The sequence below is a fragment of the Saccopteryx leptura genome, chromosome 10, assembly GCF_036850995.1.
Source record: "Saccopteryx leptura isolate mSacLep1 chromosome 10, mSacLep1_pri_phased_curated, whole genome shotgun sequence".
Taxonomy (NCBI): Eukaryota; Metazoa; Chordata; class Mammalia; order Chiroptera; family Emballonuridae; genus Saccopteryx; species Saccopteryx leptura.
Window position 1 is genome coordinate 50,738,227 of NC_089512.1, and position 25,679 is coordinate 50,763,905.

Consider the following 25,679-nt stretch of genomic DNA (forward strand, 5'->3'; position numbering starts at 1 on the left):
TCCTCTCTGTCTCTCTCTTCCCTTCCCGCAGCCAAGGCTCCATTGGAGCAAAGATGGCCCGGGCGCTGGGGATGGCTCCTTGGCCTCTGCCCCAGGCGCTAGAGTGGCTCTGGTCGCGGCAGAGCGACGCCCTGGAGGGGCAGAGCATCGCCCCCTGGTGGGCAGAGCATCGCCCCTGGTGGGCGTGCCGGGTGGATCCCGGTCGGGCGCATACGGGAGTCTGTCTGACTATTTCTCCCCGTTTCCAGCTTCAGAAAAAAAAAAAAGACTATATGGCCCTGGCCTGTTGGCTCAGTGGTAGAGTGTCAGCCTATCATGTGGATATCCCGGGTTTGATTCCCAGTCAGGGCACACAGGAGAAGCGCCCATATTCTTCTCCACCCTGCATCCTCTTGCTTCTCTCTCTCTCTCTTCCCCTCCTGCAGCCATGGCTCAAGTGGAGCAAGTTGGCCCCAGGAGCTAAGAATGGCTTCATGGCCTCTGCCCCAGGCACTATGAAGAGCTCAGTTACTGAACAATGGAGCAAAGCCTCAGATGAGCAGAGCATCGCCCCCTAGTGGACTTGCAGAGTGGATCCTGGTCAGGTTGCATGCAGGAGTCTGTCTCTCTGCTTCCCCTTCTCTCACTGAATAATAATAATAATGTTTTAAAAAATTATATGCTTTTTTGGTATAATTTCATATATATACTCTTATGGTCTTGCTTTTTATTGAATATAATTCTGTTTTCATTCATGTGTTGCACGTAGTATTCCACAACATGAATATACCACAATGTATCCATTCACCGTTTGATCAACATGAAGTTGTTTTCAGTTTGGTGCTACTATAAATAAAGCTAATATAAACAATGCACAAGACTATACAGATATATGTTTTTATTTCTCTTGGGTAAATACCTAGGAGTGGAATGGCTGGGTTGTATGGTAGGTGTATGTCTAACTTAAGGAACTGAAAAAGTGTTTTTAAAAGTGTCGGCCCTGGTCAGTTGGCTCAGTGGATAGAGCATTGGCCTGGTGTGTGAATGTCTAGGGTTTGATTCCTGGTTAGTGCACACAAGAGAAGTGACCATCTGCTTCTCTTTCCCCCTCCTTCTCTCCCTCTTCCCCTCCCACAGCCAGTGGCTCAACTGGTTCAAATGTCAGCCTCAGGCACTAAAAATAGCTCGGCTGATTCGAGCATTGGCCATAGATGGCATTGGTGGATCGTGGTTGGACCGCATGTGGAAGTCTGTCTCACTATCACCCTTCTTCTTACTTAAAAAAAAAAAGTGGGTGTAACATTTTATAGTCCCACCAGAGTTCCAGTTGCTCCACATCCTTGTCAACACCTGGCAAGGTAAATCATTTTAATATTTACTGATTTTAGAAATAGAGAGAGGAAGGGAGACAGAGAGACAGGAACATTCATCTGTTATTGTATGAGCCCTGACTGTGGACTGAACTAGCAACCCATTACACTTTGGGATGATGCTCTAACCAACTGAGCTATCTGGCCAGAGTGCAAGATAAATATTTTTAACTTAGCAATGCAATGATTTTTAACTTACATTTCCTAAATAACTAATATTATTGAATGTCTTTGCATATGTTTATTTGCCATTCATATATTTCCTTGATGAAGCATCTAATAAAATCTTTTGTCAGGCACTGTTCTTTAGTAATGATGATACAACAATGACTGGTCTTGGTTCTCACAGAACTCACAGTTCAGGAGGGAAGCCAGATGAGCAAGTAATTATAATAACATGTAGTAAGTTTTATCATAAGAGAATACCAGAGTAATAGGGGAGAACTGGGGTCAGAGAGGCAGGAAGGAGGCTTACCTGGCCTAGGGGGTCAAAGAAGATGGCCCTGGGAAAGTAAAGTTTAAATCCAGATTTCTCTTTTTTCTTTTTAAATATTTTTATTTATTTATTTTAGTGAGAGAGGCAGGGGGAAAAAGAGCAAGAAAGAGAGACAGGAATATCAATCTGTTCCTGTATGAGCCCTGACCAGGGATCGAACCGGCAAACTCTGTGCTTTGGGACTATGCTCTTAACTGACTGAGCTATCCAGGCAGGGAAATTCCATATTTCAAGGATGAGTTAGAAAAGACTAGGATCAGGAAGGTGGGGATCCTGGTAGAAAAATTAGTATGTGTGAAGCCAGGTGAAAGCTATATTATAGGGTGCTGAAATTAATTCAGTAGAGCTGAAGGGCAGAGTATAAGACAATAAATGGACTAGCAGGAGTCCAATCGAATAAAAACGGCAGATCTCAGAATCAATAGCCCTGGCCAGTTGGCTCAGTGATACAGTGTCAGCCCGACAAATGGAAGTCCTGGGTTCAATTTTCGGTCAGGGCACACAGGAGAAGCGACCATCTGCTTCTCCACGCCTCCCTCCTCTTTTATTTCTCTCTCGCTCTCTCTTCTCCTGCAGCTGTGGCTTGAATGGTTAGAGCAAAGTTGGCCCCAGGCACTGAAGATGGCTCCATGGCCTTGCCTCAGGTGCTAAATAGCTCGGCTGTCGAGAAACATCACCCCCTAGTGGGCCTGCCAGGTGAGTCCCAGTCTGGGCACATGTGGGAGTCTGTCTCTGCCTCCCGTCTCTCATTTAAGTTCTCAGAAGCTAGGTAAAACGTTTTGAACTCAAGAAATATCTAAGAGCAATCAGAAACCAAAGTTGGGATAGGATAAGACTGAGTTTGTGTTAGGAAGGTCACTCTGCTGTGTAAAGAATGGACGAAGGGATGGCAACTGGAGGCAGAGACCAAATATGAAACTAATCTAGTCCAGGTGAGAGATGTTGGAAGTCTGGAAACAGGGAAGAAAGAGATGGCTATATAGAAGGCAAAAATCAACAGGATTTTGTGAAAAGATGTGGGAGAGTGAAAAGGCAGACAGTAGAGGAAGGGAAAAAGAGTAATTCCTGGTTTCTGGTTCCGATAGCTGGTGATGTCATTTACCTAGCTAGGCAAAGCTGAAGGAGTGGTGATAAGGATGATACACTTCGTTTTAGATGTGGTGAGTCTGAGGTGTCAAAAACACATCTTAAGAGGGTGTTACATAGGCAGTTGGATATAAATGCCTGCAGCTCAGAAGACAAATTTTAGCACAAATTCAAGCTTGAGTGAGATTGCCCAGGAAACATAAAATTTAAGGAACACATTTCCTTCATCTCTGCTTTCATCCATGCTGTGCTTTCCAGGCCCTTCCTTTACTTCCTCAAAGGCCATCTACCCTTCAGGGGCCCGATGAAGTCGCACTGTTTCCATGAAGGCACCCACAAATACCCCAGCTCCAACTGTGCTCAGTTCTTTACCACATAATCTGGAATTTATCCAGAATTTGTTTAACAACAACTTCTTTTGTGTGTGTGTGTGACAGAGACAGAGATAGACAGATAGGGACAGACAGACAGGAAGGGAGAGAGATGAAAAGCATCAATTCTTTGTTGTGGCACCTTAGTTGTTCATTGATTGCTTTTTCATATGTACCTTGACCGGGGTAAGAGGGTACAGCAGACCGAGTGACGCCTTGTTCAAGCCAGCGACCTTGGGCTCAAGCCAGTGAGCCTTCCTCAAACCAGATGAGCCCGCGCTCAAACAGGTGACCTTGGGGTTTCAAACGTGGGCCCTCCACATCCCAGTCCAATCCTCTATCCACTGCACCATGGCCTGGTCAGGCTGTTTGATAACAACTTCTTAAGTAACAATTTCTCCATTGTTAATACAAAAAAGCTTGCCCCAGCAAACTCAGGTAAGAATCAGATGGCTAGATTTGTTAGAGGCTAGCCAATAGCAGGTCACCTAATTTTTTTTAAGTCACCTAATTTCCAAATGAGTTAATAATAGCAAGTCCATAAGACACAGAGGGTACAAGATCAAATGAAATGATACAGACAAAAACACTCCAAAAAATAAGCACCATAGTTACATAAGACTTTTGGAGCCTTTTCCTTCTTTTTTATACCTCAGTTTCTTGGTGACTGTCAAGTAAAAGCAAGAACATACTGAATTATTTCTGCCTACTGTACCTGCCACGTACTCACCAAGCAAAAAGTCCATGAAAAATCTGCAGTAGCCTCTGATAGCAGGAAGACATCAGGTGGTACTCCTGAACTTGCATTCCTGGTCCACCAATTATACTGTGATTCTCAACAGATAAGCACTAAAAAGAAAATAAGCTTTTAGGATAATTGCTTCAGCAATTGTCCTCATTTCCCTCAACATTTCTTAGCCAAAAATGAAGGTTCTTGTTAACTTAGTGATTTCTGTGTCTCTGTAATAATAAGATAAGCTTCTAACCTGAAAGTAGTTGTTAATGTTCTCCAGATGATTACACATTGGGGTCAGCAGTTGAACAATACAACGAGCAACTTCTTGGCTGGATCTCTGCTGTAGATTTGACAATCCAATATTCTGGCTTCCTTTACTCTATAATAAATTCAGAGTTACTGGGGAAAATACGCTAGATAGCTTCTCTGATATTAAAAGTTCACTGTGGGATTTAGTTAAACCTATGCCACCATGTAGGGGTAGATAGACAAATTAAGTGCTTGTCTAAGACTATTCTGACAGAGGGATCTTGCTCCTTAATCAAATAACAAAGCTACTGGCTTATGCAGAGTATGACCAGTATTTGAGAAGTATAGATCCACAAATTACTTACAAGAAAGCTCACACAGAAATAGATCATTTAGGATGATAAGAATGTAGAGCAAATAGTGAGTACAAACAAGAAAGACTCAAGGAACTAAATGTGTTAATTTTTAAATGTTTATACCTAAAACTTTCACATTTTATTGTTTGCATCATCCAACTGCTTCACCATATGCTATGGCACATTTATGCAAAAAAAAGTTCTGGCCTTCTCTAGACAATTAATTATTACACTGAAGCTTGGGCATGAACTTAGTTTGGGAGGCTGTCAAAACCAAAACCCAAGGACAGAACAGGATTCAGGAATGCTTGGGGCATTTAGAAATACATTTCCTATTTAGGGTGTTTTTTGTTGTTTTTTTCTCTGTTTCAGAGTTCTTTTCTAAAGCAAGGTAAATACAGTCTGGCAATGAGGCTGTCACCATACTACCCAGTGATCCAAACACAATGCCAGAAAAAGTACCAACTTATTCACTACTAAGACCTGCTTCTTTCCAGATACCACTAAGGCCAGGGGCTGGGATTCTGCCTATACTGACCTTGAGGAAGAGGACTCTCCTGGCAACAGAAGGTGTCAGCATGTTCTCAACCTTGTGGGAGAGATCTTCCAGCAAGAAAAGCAGTTCAGGGGGCTGAAGTTGTACAATTTCTGTAGCCTGTCACAAGGAATAAAAAAAGACTACTAAGCATGCCTCAGCCATCTATTTTGGGGAGTACATTTTATGTTTTGTCTTCCCAATGGGTGAAGAATCTGACCATTATTTAAAAAGGAGGAAATTTCCCCCACCTCATATAAATAAATGGCTGTTGCGCTATGTCAATAAACCAAAAAAAATCAAGCATTTCTAATGTAAAACAAAATTTCAAATTATTAAAGTAAAATTTTAGCAGGTAGTATAGTTTTGGAAGATATACTTTTTCTCTAGAAATAAATGCCTCTGTGTATCCTTCCAGCTGTGGACCTGAGGTACATTTCCTAAGCACCTTGAGATAAAAAAATGACTAATTCAAGGGAATTTCCCTTTTCTCTGCTCATTAAATAATCCTATCATATTTATTTCCCCTTAATATTTTGTCACTGTTAACTTTGGTCAGTATCCCTATAAGTATCAGAAACAGAATGTATATCAGAAACACTATCAGAAACAGAATGGGCCAAATACACTATTACTTCAAACTGTTCACTCAGTATACAGCCAGGGTGAATCTCTAAGTACACATGATGTAGGAAGATTAAAAAAAAAAAAAAGATACTGTGTCTGTTTTGAAGGGGCTTACATTTTTGTAAAAATCTATGGTAAAAATCAAAGCTATTCCTCAATTTTTTAACCTGAAGAACTTTTACTCTCTGGTGAAATCCCCTATCAAAAGTTAGTTTTTCTGTGAAACATGTCCATTCTCTCTTCAGTTTCATTGAAATTTGGTTCAGACCATCAATATGGCATGTACTGCTATAGTTCTGCCTCCTTCCTTCATTAGATTATGAACTATTTGAAGGTAAGCATCATGCTGTACATACTACTGAAGTGCCAATGTCTAGATTACTGGCAAACACAAAATGTCTTGATAAGCATCTCATGGATGCTAAACAAATGCCACGAAAAAGTGAAAACAGCACTGACCTCAACAAACCAGAACAGTGCTGTGCTACTTGACAAAAGTAATCTAAACAGCTTATTATTAGTAACTAAGGTAAGGACCACCACGTTTACATGATTTTGTTGTTGCTTTTATTTTATTATTATTATTATTTTTTTTTGCATTTTTCCGAAGCTGGAAACGGGAGGCAGTCAGACAGACTCCTGCATGCGCCCGACCGGGATCCACCCAGCATGCCCACCAGGGGGCGATGCTCTGCCCCTCTGGGGCATTGCTCTGTTGCATCCAGAGCCATTCTAGCGCCTGAGGCAGAGGCCACAGAGCCATCCTCAGTGCCTGGGCCATCTTTGCTCCAATGGAGCCTCGGCTGTGGGAGGGGAAGAGAGAGACAGAGAGGAAGTAGAGAGGGAGGGGTGGAAAAGCAGACGGGCGCCTCTCCTGTGTGCCCTGGCCGGAAATCGAACCCGGGACTCCTGCACGCTAGGCCAACGCTCTACCACTGAGCCAACCGGCCAGGGCCAATTTTGTTGTTGCTTTAAAAGATTTTATTTATTGATTTTTAGAGAGAGGAGAGAGAGAGAAAGGCAGCAGAGGAAGAGATGGAAGCATCAACTCATAGTTGCTTCTCATATGTGCCTTGACCAGGCAAGTCCAGGGTTTTAACCAGTGACCTCAGTGTTCTAGGTTGATGCTTCATCCACCACGCCACCACACGTCAGGCTAGCACAATCTTTTATAATGTCTAACACACTATAAAAAACATACACTTATAATATCAAGATGACAAAGATGATTATTCATCATTACTTTCACACATAAAGGTTTTGAAAGCCAGAGTCCAACTTCTCTCAATGTCATGATGTTCTTTTTGAGATAAGAACAAAGCTGAGGCCCTGGCCAGTTGGCTCAGCAGTAGAGTGTCGGCCCGGCGTTTGGACGTCCCGGGTTCGATTCCTGGTCAGGGTACACAGGAGAGGCAGTCATCTGCTTCTCCACCCTTCCCCTTCTCTTAAAAAACAAACAAACAAACAAAAAAACAAAGCTGAGGCACATTCTGAAAGATTAAGTTCTGAGATCTCATCACTGTCACTTACTTTAGGGTGCATTTCAGTATCAAAGATGAACTTGGTCACAAGCCCACAATGCAAAATAGAGAAAACCTCCATATCCAGCTCTCGGAATAGAAAGTGGTAATCTTGTAGTGACACTGTCTTTTCTTCTTTCCCTTTGAACTCCTAGGGGAAAGTAGCAACAACCAACAGAATAAATAAGGATTATTTAGCTTAATTTTTTTTTTTTTGTATTTTTCTGAAGCTGGAAACGGGGAGAGACAGTCAGACAGACTCCCGCATGCGCCTGACCGGGATCCACCCGGCACGCCCACCAGGGGCGATGCTCTGCCCCTCCGGGGCGTCGCTCTGCCGCAACCAGAGCCACTCTAGCGCCTGGGGCAGAGGCCAAGGAGCCATCCCCAGCGCCTGGGCCATCTTTGCTCCAATGGAGCCTTGGCTGTGGGAGGGGAAGAGAGAGACAGAGAGGAAGGGGGGGGGGTGGAGAAGCAAATGGGCACTTCTCCTATGTGCCCTGGCCGGGAATTGAACCCGGGTCCCCCGCACGCCAGGCCGACGCTCTACCACTGAGCCAACCGGCCAGGGCCTATTTAGCTTAATTTTTAATGAAGATTATGAAGTACAATTACGCATTCATCTTGTGCAAAAAGTTATATTTTTATAGTATCACCAATTTTCTTTCTCCAAAGTCCCCAAATATTCCTGAGACAGAGCACATACTTTAATATTGGGATATAGGTCACAGATTGAGGTTCTTGGTTGTTTTCTACTTCGGGATGAATTAGACAAATCAAGGTATTATGGTGTGGTACAGAACACTACGAGCTTTGGGGCCAGAAAGATTTGGCTTCTTAAAACTGATGGCCGCCAGATGGGTGGTGGGGGAGTTGGGTGAAAAAGGTAAAAGAAATTAAGAAGTACAAACTGCCTGTTATAAAAATAGTCACAAAGATATAAGGTACAGCATAGAAATATAGTCAAAAATATTGTAATAACTATGCATGGTGTCAAACAGGTATAGACTTATTGGGGTGATCACTTCATAAGGTACATGAATGTCTAACTACTATTTTGTACACCTAAAACTAATAGTGTATGTCAACTGTAACTGGGGGAAAAAAAAAAAGACCTGTAAACCAAAAACTGAGGAAAGAAATTAAGACACAAATTAGTGGAAAGATATTTTGTGTTTATGGGTTGGAAGAATTAATATTGTTAAAATGTCCATACTACTGCCTGACCAGGCAGTGGCACAGTAGATAGAGTGTCAAACTGGGATGCAGACAACCCAATTTCAAATTCCGGAGGTTGCCGGCTTGAGCACGGGCTCACCAACTTGAGCATGGGGTCTCTGGCTTGAGAGGGGGATTGTAGACATTACCCCATGGTTGCTGGCATGAGCCCAAAGGTTGCTGGTTTGAAGCCCAAGGTCGCTGGCTTGAGCAAGGGGTCATCACTCTGCTGTAGCCCCTGATCAAGGCACATATGAGACAGCAATCAATGAACAATTAAGGTTCTGCAACAAAAAATTGATGCTTCTCATCTCTCTCCCTTCCTGCCTGTCTGTCCCTACTGTCCTTCTCCCTCTCTATCCCTATCTCTCTTGCTGAAAAAATAACAAACAAAAAACAAAGAACAAAATTAATATTGGGTTTTTAGAGGACTCATACGTAATAAATATTCAATAAACAGTAGCTATAAAACAGAAATAATTGGGATCCATGTGGTTCAGGCAGTATCACAAACATATGAAACCCATTTTGTGAGTGGTACAGAATTATAAGAAAAGAAAACAACTAATACGGAGGGGGATGCATTCGGGGAGACACTAAAATCTATGTAAACACAATAAATTAAAATCAATAAAAATCATTCAATCAATAAAAGAAAACTGTTTATTAAGTACCAGAAACTGTATGAAGCATTCAATGTTATCTTGAGTCATCAAGAATCTGATAATCTGGGACTGACAGGAGAAAGAAGCTAAAATAAGTGTATCTACAACTACACTGGAGACAAATTTTTTTTTAAAGCGAGAAAGAGAGAGAGAGAGAGAAGGAGGAACAGACAGGGACAAAAAGACAGGAAGGGAGAGAAATGAGAAGCATCAACTCATAGTTGCAGTGTCTCAGTTATCCATTGATTACTTTCTCATATGTGCCTTTACGTGGGGACTCCAGCTGAGCCAGTGACCCCTTGCTCAAGCCAGCGACCTTGGGGTCATATCCATGATCCCATGCTTAAGCCGGCAACCCTGCACTCAAGCTGGTGAGCCTGTGCTCAAGCCGGAGACCTTGGGATTTCAAACCTGGATCCTCAGTGTCCCAGGCCAGCACTCTATCCACTGTGCCACCACCTGGTCAGGCAAAAGACAGAATCTGATAACTACTACAAGAGAGAATTCAAAGTACTGCTAGGGTGCAAAAAAAGGAGTAAAACATTAAAGAAAATAATTAGAAAAACAGTGTGTGGTAGTGATAAGAACTTGGAGTCTGATGTAAACTCTGCTACTGACAGGGACAGTAAGGCCTACAAAAGTTTATGTGCCTCTCCTTTCCTAATTTTTCTCTGTAAAATGCAGACAATAAAGGTGCCCTCTGTTATTCTCACTGGGCTGTCACACACCTTCATGGATATGCATCATTCCAATACCTTTTCCAACTGGCCTCTATTAGATGGTGTAGGATCGCATTCTGAACCATCCTCCTTTGAAAGTGTGTCATGGGAGGATGTTTTGTTGCCTCCTGCTTTTCGTTTCCTTCCTCCTATGTTTCAAAAAGAGAAAAGTGACTCAAGGAATTAACAATCATGTTTGCTAGATATCACTGCCTTTAGGAAACAACTACCTAGAGACAGAGGAAGTAATTTTATAACCCCAAACTATAGTTTATTTATAACCATGCCAAAGAAAGGGTTCAATTATATAATCTCTCCAATTACTGATGCTTTGATGCATGTAACACCTCATAGGTCAATTCAATGCAGCCCATATAGGGACACAGAATAAGATATAAGAACATACCTGTCATTTCTTGTTTTTTTACTTTTGCTGAAACAGCAGTACTGGTATGAGACATTACATCTAAAGTTTCCAAATGAAAGGTTGCAAGGAGAGGAATACAGTCTGGCATGCCTGAAATAGATAGCAAGCAGGCAGAAGCTCAGTATATAACAACCATATTCCACTGTTAGACTGGGAATGCTAATCACCCAATTGGCTAAAACCTAGTTTCTAGAACTACCAAGCATGACTAACTTCATATAAGATGCACTCAGGCTTGACCTATGGTGGTACATTGTTAGAACCTTAACCTGGAATGCTGAGGTCATCAGTTCGAAACCCTGGGTTAGCCCGGTCAAGGCACATACAAGAAGCAACTACTATGAGTTGATGCTTCCTGCTCCTTCCCCCCTTTCTCTGTCTCGCTCTTCTCTCTCAAATCAATCAATAAAAAAATCTTTAGCCTGACCAGGCGGTGGCACAGTGGATAAGAGTGTGGGATGCTAAGGACCCAGGTTCAAAACACCGAGGTTGCCGACTTGAGAGCAGGATCATAGACATGGCCCCATGGTCGCTGGCTTGAAGCCCAAGGTCACTGGCTTGAGCACGGATCACTGCCTTGGCTGGAGCCCCCGATCAAGGCACATATGAGAAAGCAATCAATGAACAACTAAGGTGCTGCAGTAAAGAACTGATGCTTCTCATCTCTCTCCCTTCCTGGCTGTCTGTCCCTGTCTGTCTATACCTCTCTCATTAAAAATACATGCATACATACATAAATAAATCTTTAAAAATAAATTAAAAAGATGCATTCAAGTCATCTGACCTTAACTGTTTTGGCATAAGAAAATGGCCAAAGATAACTTTTAGTAATATCATATTAATTGATTGATTAACTTAAAACCATTCTAAATAATAATATAAATTAGACAGGCAAATAAAGACTAAAATAAACTAGCTTATAATCTAAAGATATTAATAATATTTGGTCACACAACAGTTGGTTTCACACACAATTATTTAGCTGAGCACTTGAGAGAAACTCTATGTTTTCCTCAGAGAATCAAGCTAGCACTTTAAAAGGACAAGTTTACATAATGGTCAGAAGGTATTAAGAGCCTTCAGCTTTACTCCTGGTTCATAAACTATGTTTAGGAAATCAAAGGGCACTGTGCATTTGACCTCCAAAGAAGCAAAGTAACTTTACAAAAATCCAACCAATGTTTTATTTTTATTTTTTTGTATTTTTCTGAAGCTGGAAACGGGGAGAGACAGTCAGGCAGACTCCCGCATGCGCCCGACTGGGATCCACCCGGCACGCCCACCAGGGGCGATGCTCTGCCCACCAGGGGGCGATGCTCTGCCCCTCCGGGGCGTTGCTCTGCCGCGACCAGAGCCACTCTAGCGCCTGGGGCAGAGGCCAAGGAGCCATCCCCAGCGCCCGGCCATCTTTGCTCCAATGGAGCCTTGGCTGCGGGAGGGGAAGAGAGAGACAGAGAGGAAGGAGGGGGGGGTGTGGAGAAGCAAATGGGCACTTCTCCTATGTGCCCGGGAATTGAACCCGGGTCCCCCGCGCGCCAGGCCGACGCTCTACCGCTGAGCCAACCGGCCAGGGCTGTTTTATATTTTTTTAAGCAGCAAGAGCTCTTGGAGATAAATATCAATGGGAGGAAAATAGACACATTCATTGCTATCTTTGAGCCTGGCTTAAAAGCTAAATTCTTTATCTTCTGCTACTGTCTGAATAGGGCTACCAGGATACTTCCCTTACCTGACAAGTACTTTTCCAGGATTCTCTGTAGTTCTACAATGTGCTTTAACCGGGTGAGCACCTTCCCCTTCATCTCAGGTAATGTTTGCTGGCAAAAGGCATTTACAACCTGCAAAAATACAAATTATATTCTTATTCCTTGAACTGTTCAAATTTTAAAAAAATGTTTATTTATTGATTTTAGAGAGAGAAAAAGGGAGAGGGAAGGGAAAAGAAAGGGAGGGGGAAGAGAGGAGGGAGGGAGAGAAAGAGAGAGATTTGTTGTTCTACTCATTCATGCATTCATTGGTTGATCCCTGTATATGGCCTGAATGGGATCAAACCTAAAACCTTGGCATATTGGGATGACGCTCCAACCAACTAAGCTACTTGGTCAGGATGAACTGTTCAGATTTTAACCTTGTTCATCTAGAGCCAAAAGATGCTCTTCAACGGCAGGATCTTTGAGTTTAGTCTATAAAGTGTTCTCAGCAAAGTGCTGTAGAGGAAAAAGCCTTGGGCCAAAACAGGAAATCTATTATTATTATTTTTTTTTAGTGAGAGAGACAGAGACACAGAGAAAGAGAAAGACAGGCAGGAAGGGAGAGAAATAAGCGTCAATCCTTCGTTGCGGCACCTTAGTTGTTCATTGATTGCTTTCTCATATGTGCCTTGACGGGGGTGGGGGGATGGTGTAGGGGGGAGGCCTACAACAGAGCGAGTGACCCTTTGCTCAAGCCAGCGACCTTAGGCTTAAGCCAGCAACCCAGCGCTCAAGCCAGATAAGCCCCCGCTCAAGCTGGAGACCTAGGGATTTCGAACCTGGGTCCTCTGTGTCCCAGTCAATGCTCTATCCAGTGTGCCACCACCTTGTCAGGTGCAAATCTGCCTTTTAATCCTAGTTCTATTCATTACAAGGTAAATGACAAGGTTGAATAGCACAGTGGCTGAAGAGTACACACATTGGTGAAACAAGTCTTATTCCACTATTTACTAGTTGTGTGAACTTGGTCAAGTCTCTAACCCAGTGGTTTTCTAAGTGTGCAACAGGGTGCACTGGTGTATCCTAGAAGATTTCCAGGTGTGCCCTATGGTATTCCAGAGAAATATGTGCCTGTTGGGGACCAAAAACCAACAGGGTTTTTGGAGTTTAGATTTTTGGGGGACAGAGGTATGGGGAATTTGCTGTAAGCTGACAGTATACCCAACTCTCCACCTCATTTGCCTGATTAGATTGCAAAAGGCTGGTAAGCTGTGGTGTTGGATTGGTTACACTACCCCCCATATTTCCCGGAAAGACTGGTGGCAAGTTTCTTCTATCCTTTGTTTGGTGTAAAATTAAGATGATATGTATGGTGGGGGCTTTCTGCAGTCAACACAATTAGGAGTAAAGAGAGAGGAATTCTTCAATGTATTGATGAGGAAATGAGAGTTTGCCTTTCAAATATATGCCCAAACATTGAAGAAATCACTAGGACACATCAGGCTGTTTTTCATAAACACAAGAATGAAAAAACTTATTTAACATATTTGCATCGGGATCTGCCGTATTTACTAAATCTTACTATGAATGTATCTAAATATATAAAAAATAACTTTTTTGTCCTTTTTTAAATTTTTTAACCCCTTTTTTTACGAATTCTAACAAGCATACCTCAAAAAATATAACATAAAAATGTTTATTAATGTGAGAATAAATTTAATTTTTCCATATTTATTTCATTTAATTACCATAAAAGCACGCTTGGACTTTATATTTCTTTCTTTAATATTTGACTTAACTATTATAACATATTTCTCAGAAATTTGTATATAGTGCACCTACAATTATTTGTAGGATTTTAAATGTGCCCCGATTTCAAATAGTTTGAGAACCACTGCTCTAACTTTCTGAGCTTTTATATCTTTAACTATAAAATGGGAATGCAGCCCTGGCCAGAGAGCTCAGTTGGTTAGAGCTTCGTCTAGAAGCACAGAGGTTGACAGTTTGATCCCCAGTCAGGGTACATATAGGAACAGATCAATGTTCTTCTCTCTCCCTCTCTAAAATCAATAAAATAAAATATTTTGGAAAAAAAAGTAATAAAAAAAAAATAAAATGGGAATGTAATTGTTGTATGAATCACCTGTAAATAGTGTAAAGAAAGAAATTAGCCCAGCATTTGGCATTGTAGGGTGTTTGATAAATTTTAATGACACATTACATGCAATATGTAAAAAGAGGATATTATATGTCATAATTTTGAGAAGAAGAGATAATTCAAGTAAATAAACAGTCTCAGAACTATTATATGAGAAAGGAAGTGTAAAACATACTAGGTGTGTACTTAATCAAAGATGAACAGTATTTTCATAGTAGAGATGGTAAAGTATTCCAGCCAGAAGTAAAAATACTGTAAGAAGGGTTTGAGGTAGTAAAGCATGGGCAACATTAAGTGAATCCTAGTGTTTTTATTTGGCAACATCAGAAGGTACATATAATTAGGAAGAGGTGGGACATAATAGTGAGAGAAGTACACAGGGGTTAATGTGTGGTAGAGACATTTCAGGGAGTCTTGTGGGAACCAAGAAAAGTTTCCTTTTGAGAGAAACTATGGGTAATAGGCAAAATGTTCTAGTAATTCCACTCACCTCTCGGAACCAGTTGAGAGTAAGATGTATGAGTGAACACATGAATGAATGTTCTTTAACAGACATGGACTCCTGCCTCCCTCCAGGCTCCAGGTCAGTGAGCAATATAGGACAATCTGAAAGAGGAGAGATTGTTGACTCCCTTTCGTTCAGGTCAACAGAACCTGGGTGCTTCTGCTAGAGCAAACTCTCCTTCTATGTAGTTTCCCCTTTAACTTGTATGTGAAGATTAAGCTTTGATAAGTCTCAAAATAATTCCAGTTATGCAGCAGTCAACAAATATATTAAGAAGTCTTTGCAACAATTATACAGATAAGGACCAGAAAGCAATATAGAATTATGATAACAATTTATTTGTTAACATGTTGGGATTCTATATGCATTATTTTGTCTTGGGAACTCTATTGCTATACTACTTTTGTAAAGTTAGAAAATTCCTCCCCCACATACCATGTACTGGTCTACCACAACTCTAAGTTTATCAAAGAAAGGTTACAGAGAGGAAAGGATCTGATAACTTTGTTCTATACCTAACAAACCATCAATCTCCTCCAAGTTTCCATTATGTTGTCTCTCCACACAATGTCGCAGTAACCGGAAACAGGGAGCCAGGCACAACGGAGATACCAATCTGGGAAGGAAAAATCCATTTCTAGACAATGCTTTATAGGCCTATTAGTCCATATTTACAGGAAGCCCAACTTTATAATTAAAGGAGTTCTTCCCAAAATAAATGTGGAACATATGAGCCTGACCAGGCAGTAGAACAGGGAATAGAGTGTCGGACTGGGATGCAGAGGACCCAGGTTCAAAACCTCAAGGTTGCCTTGGCTAGATGGCTCCGTTGGTTGGAACATTTGTCCAAAATGTAAAGGTTGCCAGTTCAATCCCCGGTCAGGGTACATACAGAAACAGATCTATGTTTCTGTCTGTCTGTCTGTCTCCCTCTCTGTCCCTTCCTGTCTCTCTGAAATCAATAAATATATATATTTATATATATATAAAAAACAAAACAAAAAAACCCTCAAGGTCACTGGCTTGAGCACAGTGTTGCTGGCTTGAATGTGGGATCACAGACATGACCCCATGGTTGCTGGTTTGAGCCCAAAGGTCTCTGGCTTGAGCAAGGGGTCACTCGCTCTGCTGTAAACCCCCTACCACCAGTCAAGGCACATATGAGAAAGCAATCAATGACCAACTAAGGAGCTACAACAAAGAGTTGCAACCAGAGGCGGATTTAACGGCAGGCACACCAGGCATATTCCCTGGGCCCTGACTTCTGAAGAGCCCCACAAAACCCCAATTTTACACTTTTTTCTAATGACACCAAGATTGGTTTCATATGTGCTATTTTAACATTAATAGTACATAATATATATATATATTTTTTTGTATTTTTCTGAAGCTGGAAACGGGGAGAGACAGTCAGACAGACTCCCGCATGCGCCTGACCGGGATCCACCCGGCACGCCCACCAGGGGCGATGCTCTGCCCACCAGGGGGCGATGCTCTGCCCCTCCGGGGCGTCGCTCTGCCGCAACCAGAGCCACTCTAGCGCCTGGGGCAGAGGCCAAGGAGCCATCCCCAGTGCCCGGGCCATCTTTGCTCCAATGGAGCCTTGGCTGCGGGAGGGGAAGAGAGAGACAGAGAGGAAGGGGGGGGTGGAGAAGCAAATGGGCGCTTCTCCTATGTGCCCTGGCCGGGAATCGAACCAGGGTCCCCCGCACGCCAGGCCGACGCTCTACCGCTGAGCCAACCGGCCAGGGCAATATTTTTTATTTTTAAAAATATGGTTAACATGTATTTTTATTTTCCCTGTCTCTCTCTTTTTATTAAGGGGCCCAATATTTTCTTTTGCACCTGGGGCCTCAACCAACCTTAATCCACCTCTGGCTGCAATGAAGAATTGATGCTTCTCATCTCCCTTCCGGTCTGTCCCTATCTGTCCCTCTCTCTGTCTCTCTCTCTTTCTCTGCCCCCCCCCCAAAAGTGGAACATATGACAAGGATCTTAATGGATGCTCAGCAAATAAATAATGAGCTGAACTGGAGGAAGGCAGAAGTGAGTAGAAGGGTATTTCCTAATACCCTTGTGTTAGGAAAGAGCGAGTGAGAATGGCAAAGGTAGACAACAATGTCTATGGGAGCGAAAAAGAGACAGAAACAAAAACAGCCTCATAGAGACAAGCTGGCTAACATGAGGCAATGAAAATTACAATGAAAAGGTCCAAGAAGAAAAAAAAGGATTCAGATCCATTCTCACTAACCCATCCAAATATCACCTGTCTTGGGAGAAACTCTTTTCAATTGTTCCCACAGATTTCAAGAACTGTGGAATTCCCTGTGAACATTCAAAACTTTAGCAGAGGTTTTAGAAAAGAAAAAGTGTACTAACTTGTGGTCTGGTTCCTGTGAAGCCATTCTACCCTCAACTTCTGCAAAATCCTGAGAGAACAACAGTGGCATGAGGTTGATGGCGATCCCATCCTGACTATTGTATTCTTCTAGTCCATAGAGAGCTTTCACAGGAAATTGATAGTCACTGTGGAGAGAAGCCAGGATGTAAAGCCCCACCTCAAGGGTATGTAAACCTATAGGGGAAATCACTAGAACAAATCAGTCTCCTATTTCTGTATTATAAGGAGAAAAGAGAAGCAGGAGAAATAATAAGTGGGGAACCTTTTTGCAATTCTGGAGCTGGGGGTGCTGGGTTTGGGATGAAAGAAGCTATGGGAATGGGCCAGATTTGGCTGAGGTTAAGAGCATTCTGATGTCTGTACCAGCTGTCGATATATGTAATTTCTTTAGCAATACAATCAAGTCAGTGAGTAAACAGTACTTACTCTTTTGGAACAGCACACAAGTCCACCACAAAGGCATCTTGGAAATCATTAAAGATGGTTTGCCCAACCCATTCCTTCAAGGAAACAAAAACAAATAATGCTGGGTAGCCCAGGTTGTACTTGCTGTGGAGACCTAGAAAAACTACTGACCTTTCTTTTTTCTAGTGAGAGGTGGGGAGGCAGAGACAGATTCCCCGCATGTGCCCTGACTGGGATCCACCCACCCAGCAAGACCAGTAGGGGGCGATGTTTTGCCCATCTGGGGCTGTTGCTCCATTGCAACTGGAACCTTTTTTTTTTTTTTAGTGCTTGAGGCTGAGGCATGGAGCCATCCTCAGTCTGAAAGCCAACTCGTAGAGCCAATCGAGCCATGGCTGTGGGAGGTGGGGATTGGGGGCGCTATGCGGGGGGGAGAGAGAAAGAGAAGGAAGGGGGGAGAAGCAGATGGTCGCTTTTCCTGTGTACCCTGACCAGGAACTGAACCCAGGACATCCACACGCCAGGCCAGAACTCTACCACTGATCCAATCCACCAGGGCCAAACTTTTGACTTTTCTAAGCCTCAGTTTCCTTATATCTAAAACAGCGGTTCTCAACCTGTGGGTCACGACCCACAGGTTGAGAACTGCTGATCTAAAAAGACAATAATAATAATACATACCTCATTATTATGAAGTAGAAAAAACATAATGTATGAAAAATGCTTAACATAGTGTCTGGCATAGAATAAATGGTTGTTATCAACAATATCATGAACATTATCAATACCTCATCCTTACTATGATGTGAAGGAGGCCTCTGAGAGGCCTGGGACAGGGTAAATCAGATCAGCCCTTCTCACCTAGAATATGGGAAAGCTTAAAGAATAACCTATTTTTGCAGCACACAGAGAAAGGGGTTGAAGAATATGTAGTAAAGGATCCCTCATGCTTCGTTTAAGAAAAGATACTTGGCCTTACCAGGGCTTTTGGAGCCAGCTTTGCTCCTTGAATCATATTTGCAAATTCATCATAATACAGTACAGAAGCCTGAGGAGACTGCTTACTGCAAGAATGAACCAACTGCAACAAGGAGGTCACCTGGAGCAGCCAAAGAGAAAGAATGGTTTACCTCTTGGGCTGCCAATGCTTCCCTAAAACCATTCACCTCATTATAGAGTTTTTTCTTTCCAATTTCACTGGCAAAGGTCTTATTCCCTCTCACCTAAGGTTTTCTTGAGCCTCTGAACCAGTTTGTCTCTTTCCAATTTCATCTCTATTCCAACCCATCAGACACATGCAGCCAGATTAATTTTTCTAAAGCAAAGCTTGGATTATGTCATTTCTAGGTTAAGAAACCCGTAAGGACTACCTCTGTTTTTATTTAAATCCAATGCCCTGTTTTCTATCTCTGAAATAGCTTTCTTTCCAACTCTCCAATTACACATTGACTATGCTCTGGTCAATCTGCTGTTCTTCAAACATAGCCATCTTTCTTGCTCTCTAGGATCTTACAATTTAATTAAATTAGGGAGATTAGACAGATACGGTAAGAAATGCAACACAAGTCAATAGATTCTAAGTGCCATAAGAGTGGTATAAATCATAAAAATTATCAGTTCTAGAAAATATATTTCGAAAAAAGAAGCACACTTTTTGATAAACTGATAGTGACCAGAATTAATTCCTCAATTACTCATAAACACATCCAACTACATTATAAAAACTCACCTGTGTGTACTGTTCATTAGTTAAGTCTGCTTTCCCTTGGGTCAAACTTGAAGATCTATTTCAAAATTAAGAAATTTTAGCTTCACTTTTATAATATTTTATAACAACTGGCAATTAAATTTAAGAATCTCGCTTTCCCTGGGATGGGGTGGAGATAAACGTGCATGAAGGCACAGAGTATTTAATTAGGTTATACAAAATGTAGATTTGAGCAAAACAATTGCTAACTCAGATTTTTTTTTTTAAGGGCACACTAAAACTAGTAATAATCATAAGTGCTAACACTAAGCATTGTTCTAACTCTTTAATACTCTCAATAACTCTATAAAGTAAATACTATTATCTTTTTTACATATGTGAGAATATAAAGGCACAGAGAAGGAAAGACTCAAATGTTTCTTAGATGCTACAACTGTGGAATCAAAGTGAAAAGGAGAAAAAATCCATAGGAAGACTTTACTTGTTTCAAAGATGATGCCCCAGACGGGAATAACAGCAATGAAGAACCCTATATTGTGTAGTGCCTATACAGAGCAGATACAGAAAAATGCATCCCAGGAGAATCAGAGCTCCCCTTCTGTAGAAAAATTTCTAGAACACTATTTCTTGGCAGTCCCTAGTTTTTATTCATTAGATTGTAATGGCTATGATCACAATTCTATAAAGTTATGTATGATATATACATTAAGATTGTAAGGAAACATGGAAAAATAGCAACTAACATTTGTTCATTTTTCTTGTTCTGGTTTTAATGTCTACCATTACAATGACATCTATACCATGTAATACTTTATTTCTTAAAGCAGCAACTTGATTAACTGACCTTGAGCCACAGAAGTCAGAATTTCCATGCATACCTGTCTGCTGCCATGATGCCAGCCATGGTGACAGCACCAATAATACCAATGAGTTTGTATTTGAATATTGTACTAGACAACTGTTTCCGTACCACCAGATGCATGTCATCCTGCAAGTAGACAACGATACAGGAAAGAACAAGATGCTGAAACTGGTACAGCAAAAGAGCCTACAGATATCGGAGCCAAAGAACTTAGAATAACAAGTGTTCTATCATTCGCTGTGTGGCCTTTGGCAAGTCATTTACTCTCTCTGAGTCGCAGTTTTTTTATTTATAAAATAGGAAAGGTTTTGAAAGGATCAGAGACAGACTATGAAAATTCCTAGAACAATTCCTGACACACAGTAGACATTCAATAATAATAATTATTATTGTTACTGTTGGATCGTAGCTTGGTAAGCATATGTAAATTATCATAATGTTTACTGCTCAACTAAAATAATGCAATAGAAAAAATACTTAGGAATAAATTTAATCAAGACAAAGACTTCTATATAAAAACTACAGAATATTGCTGAAAGAAATTAAAGAACTACTAAATAAATGCAAAGATATCCCATGTTAATGAATTAGAAGACTTACTATTGTTATGATAACGATATCACTCACAGAGATATGAACATTTGCCTGACCAGGTGGTGGTGCAGTGGATAAAGTACAGACCTGGAATGCTGAAATTGCCAGTTCATAACCCTGGGCTTGCCTGGTCAAGACACATACCTCTTTCTCAAATGAATAAAAACAGTCTTAAAAAAAAAAGTTGTTCATTGATTGCTTTCTCATATGTGCCTTGCCTGGGGGTGGAGGTAGGGGGCTCCAGCCGAGCCAGTGACCCCTTGCTAAAGCCAGCAACCATGGGGTCATGTCTATGATCCCAAACTCAAGTCAGCGACTCCATGCTCAAGCCAGATAAGCCTGCACTCAAGCTGGTGACCTCAGGGTTTCGAACCTGGGTCCTCAACATCTCAGGTTGACACTTTAGCTACTGTACCACCACCTGGTCAGGCTCTTTTTTTTTTTTTAAGATTTTATTGATTTTAGAGAGGGGAGACAGAGGAGAGGGAGGGAGAGGTAAGAGAGAGAGAGAAAAAAAGGGGGATAGTACAGGAAGCATCAACTTATAGTAGCTGCTTCTCATATGTGCCTTGACCAGGAAAGCCCAGGGTTTCAAACCAGCAACCTTAGCATTCCAAGTCAACGCTCTATACACAGTGCCACCACAGGTCAGGCTATATTTCTCTCTTTTAAAATTTTTTATTTATTGATTTTAGGGAAAGAGGAAGGAAGAGAAAGAGAGGAACTTCAATTTGTTGTTCCATTTAGTTATGCATTGATTGGTTGATTCTTGTATGTGCCCTGACCTGGGATCGAACCCTGAGCTGCCAAGCCAGGGCTGTACTCTATTTCTACTACTGCACACACTGGAGTGATTTCTTTCAGCACATTTCAATTAAAAAGGCTTAAAATTCTTTCTCAACGCACTGCCTCTTACCTGGATGTGACTGCTGCCTTCATGCTGTTTGCTAAATGCCAGTGTGCTGAGAATATAGAAGAGTTTTCGTATTTGCCGAGGGGACAATTTATCCAGATAATCTAAAATGCCCTGAGAAGAAAAATATGTCAGTGATATGCTTAGCAACTAACTTCTTTTTCCTTTTGAATTAAAAAAAAAAATTCAATCCTTATAAGAGGCATACACAGATCTGTTCCTCGAAAGCTCAGGTTCTCTAAAGCTATGCTAAGAGCCCAGGGGGTTGACATTCTGCTTAGTCATACTAACATACCTCCTTATTCTTCCTATTCTTTTTCTCTACCTTTTCCTTTTTCTTAATGAAAGCAATACTCTGCTAAAAGTTATGCCTTTGACCTTATTCCATATCATATAATCCCTTTTCAGCTTCTCCTTCATATATTATTTATTCATTCTGAAGGAGTCATAGGAACTACCGGTACTTACTTTTTTACCTTGGGCAAAGCCTTAGCTTTCTTATCCCCAATGTGGAGATAACATGACCTACCCAATTATCTTTCAAAGCTCAGACTTAATTATATCAACTCCCTGTTAGAAACCTAAAATAGTTCCTTATTGTCTTTAAGATAAAGTTGAAACTTTTAGAACGGGTTTTGGGACCCTTCATAATCTGGCCCTGTCCTACGTCTTTCCAGCCTCACCCCCACCACCTCTCAGCACATATCCTATTTGCCAACTATGCTAGTCTTACTTGTCGTTTCTCAGGCACACCATGGACTTGGGTGCCAGTTTGCTTCTGTTCAAACTGTCTTCTGCCTACACGCACTTCTCCTTATTCAATTATTCCCATCCTTCAAAAATCACTCAAATGTTATGTCCTCTTTGAAGACTCAGTTTCCCAAATTATTCCTGTTCTGATGTATCATTTTCTCTTTATTAGAGAATTCATCATATGTCTTATTTTCTATCATCAAAAGCAAGGACTGACTTTTGTATCCACAAACTCAGAGTAGAGCCTGGTACATAGTTAAGCATAAAAAAGTATTTGTTGAATGAATTAACACATAATAGATAGACAAGTTATTTTTTTTTCTTTTTGCCCGTTACCTCACCTTCTATTTACTCCCTCCTACCAATTATAGTGCTTAATATTTCAAGTACGAAATAAATGTTGCTAACAAATAGTGGCTATCTCTCAATATACACAAGAAAGAAAAATGATTTAATATATGTCAACTGAGGGACTAGGTACCTTCACAAAGACAGCATTTAGCCTCATAGCAGACAGGTTTAGAACTACCAAGTCTAGGAGCACATCCAATGCAATATCAACTTCAGCTTCATTCCCACTGCAGACATGGGTCACTAAGGCAGCAATCACCTCCTATACAGAGAAGAGTCAATGGGCAGTGTGAAGCAAAAATAAGGTACGACCATCTTAAAGGGGTTCAAGTCTTGAGGTCATTCCAATCTCAACTTGGTTAAAATCTCAACCCACTCTATCCTATGCTCTAATTTTATTATCTAGTTTTCATTAATGTTAGATTCAGGAGGTTTAGGATTATGCCAAATCTAGCTACACTACCATCCAGTCATTTCCCATAATTAACTTAGATAGTGAACACTATATAAACCAGCACTTTTCATCTGGTGCGCCACAAGAATTTTCAAAGCATGCAATAACTGACTATTTAATCAGAGACATTGACCTCTTTTCCCTTAGAATGTCAAGTAAAAAAATGACAACAGCCAATACAACTACATACCTATTTTTTTTTAAGAGGGGCAAAAAAATATTTTTTGACTTGCCATAAAATTCTAGTAATTAGTTTATGCATGCCATGAGATGAAAAAGGTTATAAATCTCTGAAATAAACCCTTTTGATTTTTCTCAGTGGTGTTGTCTTTCTTTCTCATATGATTAAACATTACCCTTTAAGTTGTAGTTGTATTTAATTTATTGAAATTTACTGAAAAGGTAGTATTCGAGGAGCTAAAGTTTTTATCTGTTAAACTTATGTGTTTCAAGCAAACGTGTCATGATAATGTTTTTAAGACAATAAGATGGTTCCAAAAAAAGTCTTAGATGCCATCCTCCCTTTTCTTTATCCTGCTGTTCCATACCGAGTTACATGGCTTCCTCAACTGCAATAGCTAGCTCATGCCAGCTGAATTTATTGCCCTGCTTTAAATACTTAACACTTTTGTCTTCATTTTTAAAAGTTCCATACAAATGTGTTTTAACATTGCTGATAATAGGTATAATATATATAACAAAAACAGAATAAGACACTGTTATTTGTTTTCACAATCATTTCCTACAAGTACAGCTCTCCCTCCTTGGATAGGTGCTGTTAAGTTTTGTGTCTCATGTTCATGCGTTAAGCCCTCAGGCTTTCTCCTCCATTTGTTTTTTGCCACATTTTTTCCTAGGCAACTCCAGGATCAACTGGTAGTTAAATATTTGCAGCTAATTTATTTTTTATTTTTTATTATTAAGTGAGAGGCAGGGAAGCAGACAGACAGACTCCCACATGTGCCCCGACTGGGGTTAAGATCTATCTGGCAAGCCCCCTATAGGGGGATGCTCTGTCCATCTGGGGTCACTGTTCTGCTGCTCAGCAACCGAGCTACTTTAGCACCAGAGGTGAGGCTATGGAGCCATCCTCAGCACCTGGGGCCAACTTGCTCAAACCTTTTGAGCCATGGCTGTGGGAGCGGAAGAGAGAGAAAGAGAAGGGGGAGAGGTAATGAAGCAGATGGTTGCTTCTCCCGTGTACCCTGGCCTGGAATTGAATCTGGGACTTCCACACACCAGGCAGACCCTCTACTGCTGAGTCAACCAGCCAGGCCTGTAGTTACATTTTAAGACTGCAATTCCTATACTATGAAAACTTCTTGATAACTCCAGCCCTTTAAGCCATAGTTTATTCAAAGCACACTGGATCTGAATCTTCATTTTAGACTCAGAGAATTTTAGAGCTCAAAACATAGTTTGATCCTCCAGTCCAACCTTTTCCTTTTATCAAGAATAGGACTAGAACTAATTTCCCAACTCCCAGTTCAGAGCTCTTTCTACTTCAATGCCTCCAACCAACAAGAAATAAACATCAGATCATATGCAAGTCACCTAGAATTGCATTTCTTCCCTTTTCCCTGTTCCCCCCTTTCCAAAATAAATATTTCAACATACCTGCTGGCAGTAGGTGTCAAAAAACTTAAATGCATATTTGTACAGGAAGCTGCCAAACAAAATTATACTCTGGTCTAGGGAGTGCAGCAAATTCTGAGCCAGCGACAGAATGGAAGGACAAACATCCTTAAGAACCTTGAGGGGAAAGAGGAGAGAGAAAAAAGCTGTGGGAGAAACTTAGTTACTAGAACACCAAGAGTTGCTAACCCTCTTGGAATGTGAGAGCTCTAGCCTACTCTCATTTTAACTAAAGAAACCTTAATCTTTGTTTCACTCAGAATAATCCTTCATCATGCTAAATTTTCTCCCCAGATCAATGAGATTCAACATATAAATAAGAATTGACCTTGAAGCTCAAAGAAGTTAAATTACAAGCCTAATAGTATTGTTCATATCTGACAAATTTGGGGCTAGAATCTATATATTCTAAATCCCAATTTCCTCACTCAATCATATTGCCTCCCCAGTGATACACTAGGCCTGCTCTGCCTTTATTACTATTAGAAATAATGGCCTCTGCTGGTGGCTCAGTAGATAGAGCATTGGCCTGGCATATGGAAATTTCAGGTTTGATTCCCTGTTAGGGCACATAGGAAAAGCGACCATTTGCTTTTCCACACCTCCCTCTCCCTCTTCTCTCTCTCTGTCTCTCTCTTCCTCTTCCCCTCCTGCAGCAGTGGCTCCATTGGTTTGAGCATGACCTCAGGTGCTGAGGATAGCTCCATTGAAGCATAGGCTCAGGCACTAAAAAAAGCTCAGTACTGGAGCATCAGCCCATGATGTGGTTGCCAGGTGGATCCTGGCCAGGGTGCATGCAGGAGTTTGCCTTCCTATCTCCCCTCCTCTCATAAAAAAAAAAAATTACAAACATTAAATTCATTTCTAAATATAAAACCTTAAGATCTAACACAGC

The 25,679-nt window shown here is 41.2% G+C and overlaps 1 protein-coding gene and 1 pseudogene across 5 annotated transcripts in view; one reads left to right on the top strand and one right to left on the bottom strand.

The window, feature by feature from the left end:
- Positions 1-9,813, top strand: part of LOC136382484 (metallothionein-1A-like) — a 269,363-nt pseudogene extending 259,550 nt beyond the window's left edge.
- The window catches only part of FANCD2 (FA complementation group D2), an 84,381-nt gene that overhangs the window by 25,206 nt on the left and 33,496 nt on the right, over positions 1-25,679 (bottom strand). For all 5 annotated transcript variants that reach the window (XM_066351784.1, XM_066351783.1, XM_066351782.1 and 2 more), the window contains 17 exons: positions 24,767-24,901; positions 22,826-22,957; positions 21,595-21,705; positions 20,101-20,210; positions 19,244-19,298; positions 18,494-18,613; positions 17,536-17,609; positions 17,088-17,234; positions 15,224-15,324; positions 14,694-14,809; positions 12,084-12,192; positions 10,334-10,444; positions 9,964-10,076; positions 7,336-7,476; positions 5,182-5,298; positions 4,289-4,417; positions 4,033-4,151 (listed from right to left, as the gene is read on the bottom strand). In XM_066351784.1, coding sequence (XP_066207881.1) covers positions 4,033-4,151; positions 4,289-4,417; positions 5,182-5,298; positions 7,336-7,476; positions 9,964-10,076; positions 10,334-10,444; positions 12,084-12,192; positions 14,694-14,809; positions 15,224-15,324; positions 17,088-17,234; positions 17,536-17,609; positions 18,494-18,613; positions 19,244-19,298; positions 20,101-20,210; positions 21,595-21,705; positions 22,826-22,957; positions 24,767-24,901 — 1,940 coding nt within the window. The remainder of the gene's footprint in view (positions 1-4,032; positions 4,152-4,288; positions 4,418-5,181; positions 5,299-7,335; positions 7,477-9,963; positions 10,077-10,333; positions 10,445-12,083; positions 12,193-14,693; positions 14,810-15,223; positions 15,325-17,087; positions 17,235-17,535; positions 17,610-18,493; positions 18,614-19,243; positions 19,299-20,100; positions 20,211-21,594; positions 21,706-22,825; positions 22,958-24,766; positions 24,902-25,679) is intronic.